This window comes from Pipra filicauda, unplaced genomic scaffold, assembly GCF_003945595.2.
Source record: "Pipra filicauda isolate LSUMZ 115617 unplaced genomic scaffold, ASM394559v2 scaffold168_size1973030_pilon, whole genome shotgun sequence".
In the NCBI taxonomy this organism is placed as follows: Eukaryota; Metazoa; Chordata; class Aves; order Passeriformes; family Pipridae; genus Pipra; species Pipra filicauda.
In genome coordinates, this window is record NW_024104195.1 from 1,265,213 (window position 1) to 1,271,212 (window position 6,000).

Consider the following 6,000-nt stretch of genomic DNA (forward strand, 5'->3'; position numbering starts at 1 on the left):
AAGCACAGCAGTGGACGACACTGTGCAATTCTGAATACTTTATGAGTAGATCCCTTTCAAAACCAGGTCTGTGACATTATGCCATGGTAATTGACAAACTTAGGAACATGAAGGCAGGTGAAATGCATTCTACAGGCTGTATCTTTACATACATGTGTAGCTGACCCAGGCAAAACAGATATTTCTAAACTGTAAGACAGGAAAAAAGAAAATCCAGAAAAGGAAAAAATCCAGAAAAGGAAAAAATCCAGAAAAGGAAAAAAAAAAAAAAAAAAAAAAAAAAAAAAAAAAAAAAAAAAAAAAAAAAAAAAAAAAAAAAAAAAAAAAAAACCAGAAAAGGAAAAAAAATCCAGAAAAAGGGAAAAAGCAAGAAAAGGAAAAAAGCAAGAAAAGGAAAAAAGCAAGAAAAGGAAAAAAGCAAGAAAAGGAAAAAAGCAAGAAAAGGAAAAAAGCAAGAAAAGGAAAAAAGCAAGAGGAAAAAAGCAAGAAAAGGAAAAAAGCAAGAAAAGGAAAAAAGCAAGAAAAGGAAAAAAAGCAAGAAAAGGAAAAAAAGCAAGAAAAGGAAAAAAGCAAGAAAAGGAAAAAAGCAAGAAAAGGAAAAAAGCAAGAAAAGGAAAAAAGCAAGAAAAGGAAAAAAGCAAGAAAAGCAAGAAAAGCAAGGACGCTTCTACTCTTCCTACTGTCTGAAGGCAGATTCCCTCTGGAGGGCAGGGGACACCACAACTGTAACAAAAACCTGCCTGTCGTGTCACAGTACGCTGGTTCCCCTCCCACCTCTTTGCTAATAAACACCCTCTTACCTCTGCATCTCTGGAGACTAAAGCATCCCCCTCATCTATGACATAAGCAATTGTAACCCCATCACAAAATCCCCTCTATTTCTAAGGCAGAGTAAGATTAATGCACACCACCTGGGTCAGAACAGATTGATCATCTTGGCTATGACATACTTGGCAGCCAATGACATACTAAAACAAGACCCCCTCCCTTGAAATTTAAAATGATCTACCAAGATCAACATTATGCAATTCATCCACCTCAGAGTACTGCAGCATCACCCAGCCATGTTCACAAAACCAGATTCAAGAGCAATCTCTTTTCTGTTAGAACAGCCACTGTTGGAATGACCTATCCTGCTCGGACTGCAAGACAAACCCTTGAGAAACGGTACCCCTTGTGTACATGTACGTGCATCTTCCTCAAACAGTGCATCTTCTTCCAACAGTGCTTTTCTGTGAGAACAGAATCAGTAGAAGAGTTAGACATAATGAACAAACCTAAGTGAAAAAAAATTTTTTTCTTTAACTGGCATCAGCAGCAACAATGCTCCAACACTCCCTGACATTTATTTAGCTATTGAAAGCAAACAGAATAGCACAAACTCTAACTGCAAGATGAAATTGCTGCATTCAAAGCAGTGAACCACGTTGACAGTGAACAGTTTTGGATTAACACAAAGTCACTGCCAACCTTGATTCCCTGGGTCAAGAGCACAGGCACAACAATAGGTATTCACACAGAGTAAACTTTATATAAGGGTATGGAGATGTTTGTACCAGCTGCCCTTTACAGACATGCTGTACCTGTTAAATTAGTATGAAATCCACAGCTAAAGAGCGATCTTAACCCTTCCACTTACTGAAAATATCTTCTTTAATGCACTGCATTATTTAGCAGTAGAGACCACTATTGTTAGTCAGCAGGAACTGAAGTCACTTTGGGAATGGAGACAATAAGCCCCCTGAAAACAGCAAAAAAAGCACAATAGCTTTGTGAACATCTTCTACAGAGAAGTACAGTACCATCTTGATTTAGAAGTTATCAGCACTGTGTCCAGAAATCAAGTACATAATCAGAGATGTATTTCATACCCCTGAGATTGGGAGAAATGTAGGTATCCAGTGCTATTACTATGCATGACACACCCTTATTAAAAGCTTTTTTGTGTTCTTAACTTCACCTTGGAAAATGTCTTGCTAAGTTGGAAGCAAAAATAATGGCCTCTCCTCTTCATATAAACCTAAATTGCTGCCAATACATGAACTGCTTTGGAAATTAAACATCCTACAACAGAATAGCTGTGTTACTCCATTGAACTTCAACTCAAATTCTGAAGTTTATATTTGCGACCCTTTCTAAAATTGATACTAGACATCAAATGCAACCAAAAAATGCATATTCTATCCCCAATAATTTTTTTTGAGGTGGGGAGGACCCACAGCAGACAGGGCATGACTTTTAAAAAAAAAATCTTCATGTATACATTTATCCACATTGCAGAACAAATTCATGACATTTAAGAAATTAATGATTTGACTTAATTAATGCTCACAATGAAACTGTTTTGATAATGATCCTGTAATTAGGTTGTCTACCACTCCTCTATGCCATAAACTACAAAGAAAATTGCTTGCCATGAGTTTCCTCTTAGTGAAGATATCACCATTCTAGAAATTACAGTTTCAGAATACATTCGATTCTGCACTTGAATTTCTTAATGGTGTTAAAAAGCTTTCATGATTGCTGCAACCTAAATACACCAAAAAACCTACCTGCCAAGCTTAGAAATTTAAGCAATGTTCTGCTTACAGTGAGGAGTATCTAAACACCCAGGCGTCCCATCCCGGCCAGAAGTCAGAAATTCAGGGAAAGGGGCAGGAAATCGCTATGTTTTCACATATATTATGAGTGCACATATGTGTGTTCTATTTATAGCACACCTAGTCCATGCACAAGAGAGTAATTGCCTATTTCTATTTTATACTAACTTAAAATCAGACTACAGAACATCATTTAACTCCATCAGAAGGGGACCTAGAAGGCAGGAGTAACTTGTTACAGGTAGCAGTTATTTGGAGAACTAATCTTAGATGCCACAATGAAGTATCTCTATAATACATCCAACAATTATTCCTATCAAGAGTCAGTTTCAAAAAATGGACTTAAACAATCACCACAACCTCCTCAAAAAACAAACAAAAAAACCCAACCCAAACCAGTACTGAACAGCCTAATAATGGTGTGAAAGTCTGGCAAGAACAGACTTTCCCCATGGAACGCCACCTATAAGGAGTGAAAGGTGAGACGAAAAAAGTTCTGGCAACAAAATATTCTTCATTGGGACGTGGCCCACATGCTCCTTTGTCTTCTCTAAACCCAGCTGAAAAACCCCACTGGAACATGGGCTTCTTGGAGCGCAGCAAAAAACTAAGAGGCAAAAGCACTACAGTAGGTTTATCTGGCTTTAATTTAATCATGGTAGTTTAAAAAAAATGCATTAAGTTAATTCTACGTTCGGCTAAAGCTCGCCTTTTAGCCAAGACAGCCTGCAACACAAAAACAGCTTCCACTGTAACCCACCGACTTAGTAGTCCGAAATAGAAAAAGCTTGAGGTCCGAAGCCCTGACACCGACAATGGGGCCGCTCAGCACCCCTGGAAAGGCTCGTTCAGGATCTGTGCCTGTGCGGATCCCGCAGCATCTGATCCGGATCCGATCAGATGCAGATCTGCAGATGCTTGGACACAAACCTCCGGCCGCTGATAAACAGGAGGACCGTCCTTATTTTTTTGACTTTTTTTTTTTATTTTAAGCGTCTCTTCCGAGCATTTCCAGTCCCCTTCCCAGACTAATACCTATGGCAAACGCCCCATTTTCCCCAAATAGGGAATTAATTCCCTATCTGCCGGAGGCGATATGGAAGTGGAAAACCTGCTCGGCTGCGAACAGACCTACATCTCTAAATACCTCTCGCACTGGGGGGGGGGAACCATCTCCCAAAAACACGTGGGGATGAGGGGGGTGGCTATCACTGCGTCACGAAACGAAAAAATAAAAAATAATAAATAATAAAACCGAGGCGCCAGAGATGCATCCGCGTTGTCTGCGCCTCCCTGAGGCTGGACGAGATTTAGCTTCTCCTTTTTTTTTTTTTTTTTTTTTTTAGCTTTTTCTCGCTCCCGGGGGGCCGCTCTCTCACCTTGTCCAGCTCATCGTGCAGCTCGGCCAGGCTGGGCCGGAGCAGCTTCTCGCCCAGGTCGGCGGCCGTCTGGCGGTAGTGGTCGATGCGGGGCACGGCGTCCATGGTGTTGTGGCCAAAGGTGCGCAGGTAGTAGGTGTTGGTGTGGGTGTCATAGTAGTAGTGGTGGTGCCCGCCCGAGTGCAGGCTGCCCTCGCTCATCACCGTGTCGCCGCCGTTCTGGACGCCGCTAACATTGCCGCTCTCCGAGCCGCCCCCGCCGGGCTCGCCTGGGCTCTCGCCGCCGGCCGACGGGTCCACGAAGTTCACGCGAAACCTGCCCTTGGCTTCTTCACCGCCCTTCCCCGCCGCGCCGACGTCCCCGCCCGCTTTGCGGGGCCCCTCGGCCACCAAGTCCACCTGGAAGCGGCTCTGGCTCGGCGTGGGACCCAGCGCTCTGCCCAGCGCATCCTTGGCGCCCTCATCGCTCGCAGACGCCGGCGCCGCCCGCTTGCCCTCCATGCCTTCCTTCCCTCTCGCTCCGCTGCTCCGAACGCCGCTGCTGCTGCCCCCGCAGGCGGCTCCCGCAGCTTTATAGTGCCCGAGCAGCACCCCGGGGCTACTGCAGACACAGCGCCGCGGCCCGCCCCCACCGCAACGCCAGGTGACGGTGACGGCGCCGGCGCCTCCGGTCCCTCCCGCCCGATGCCGCTGTGCCCGGGCAGGAGCGCGCTCAGCTTGCACCGCTGGCGCGGAGGGAGGGATGCTGGGGATAAAACCGGCGGCGCCGCACAGGCTCCGCCCGCTCCCGGCTGCGGCGGAGGGAGTGGCGGCAGCGCGTCCCCGGGCGGACGGCGGCGGCTCCTCCCGCCCGCACTATGGCGGCCCCGCCGCATCCGCCCCGCGGCGCCGCTGGGAGGAGAGAAGACGGGAGTGGTGGGGGGGCCGCAACGCGCTCCCGCCCGGCACAGCCCCCCCGGCCGACGCCACGTCTCGCGAGAGCGGTGCGGCGGCGGCCGGTCCGTACGCCCGGTCCGTTACGCCCCTCTCGGATTCCTCAGACACACCCTGGACTCCCTCACACACCCCGGACCCCCTCACATACCGTCGGTCCCTGATACAACCCCGGTACCTCACACACATCCCCGAGCCCCCTCACACCGCCCGGACTCAACCTCAAGTCCCTCACACGCAGCCCGAACCCCTCTCACATGCCCGATCTCCCTCACACACTCCCTAGGACCCCTCAGACACCCCCGGTCCTCTCAGGCACCCCTCGAACCCCCTCATGCACCCCCGATCCCACCCACACCACCCCCGGTCCCTCACACGCACCCCGGACCCTTCAGACACACCCTGAACCCTCTCACACATCCTGGACCCCTCACACAACCCCAGTCCCTCACGCAACCCCAATACCTCACACATCCCCGGACCCCCTCACACCCCGCCAGGTTCCCCTCACAAAACTGGTTCTCTCAGGCTCTCCGTGAACGCCCTTGTACACCCCTTGATGCCCCTCACACACACCCTGAACCCCTCAGATGCTCCTAGACCCCTCAGACACTCCCAGACCCCTCAGAAACCCTCCAAACCGCCTCACACACTGCCCAGACCCTTCAGACACCCCCAGACCCCTCAGATACACCCTGAACCCCATCATGCACAGCCCAGTCCCTCACACACACCCTGACCCCTCACACACACCTGGACCCCTCACATACACCCCGGACCCCTCATCCCTTGGTCCCGTCACACCCTCATTCCTCACACCTCCCCCCATTCCCTCACACACCCCCTGGACCCTCACCCCCAGAACCCTCACACTCCCTCTGGACCCAAACCCTCCAAAACGGTTCAGACACTCCTGGATGCTCAGACACGCCCTGAACTCCTCACACACCCCCTGAAACCACTCATGCACACCCTGATCTCTGACACACACCCCCAGACTCTTTCACACATCCCAGTCTCTCACATACACCCCAGCATCTCCTCACAGACACCCCAGTCCCTAAAACACCTCTGGACCCCCAAACACC

At 49.0% G+C, this 6,000-nt stretch overlaps 1 protein-coding gene across 3 annotated transcripts in view; it reads right to left on the bottom strand.

Moving 5' to 3' along the window:
* The window catches only part of SLC12A2 (solute carrier family 12 member 2), a 59,761-nt gene extending 54,917 nt beyond the window's left edge, over positions 1–4,844 (bottom strand). For 2 of the 3 annotated variants that reach the window (XM_027712560.2, XM_027712558.2), the window contains exon 1: positions 3,980–4,843. In XM_027712560.2, the coding sequence (XP_027568361.1) occupies positions 3,980–4,480 (501 nt within the window). In that variant the 5' untranslated portion in view covers positions 4,481–4,843. Of the gene's footprint in view, positions 1–3,979 lie in introns of all 3 variants that reach the window. The other variant, XM_027712559.2, reaches the window with a different exon arrangement.
* Positions 4,845–6,000: the final 1,156 nt, after the last annotated feature.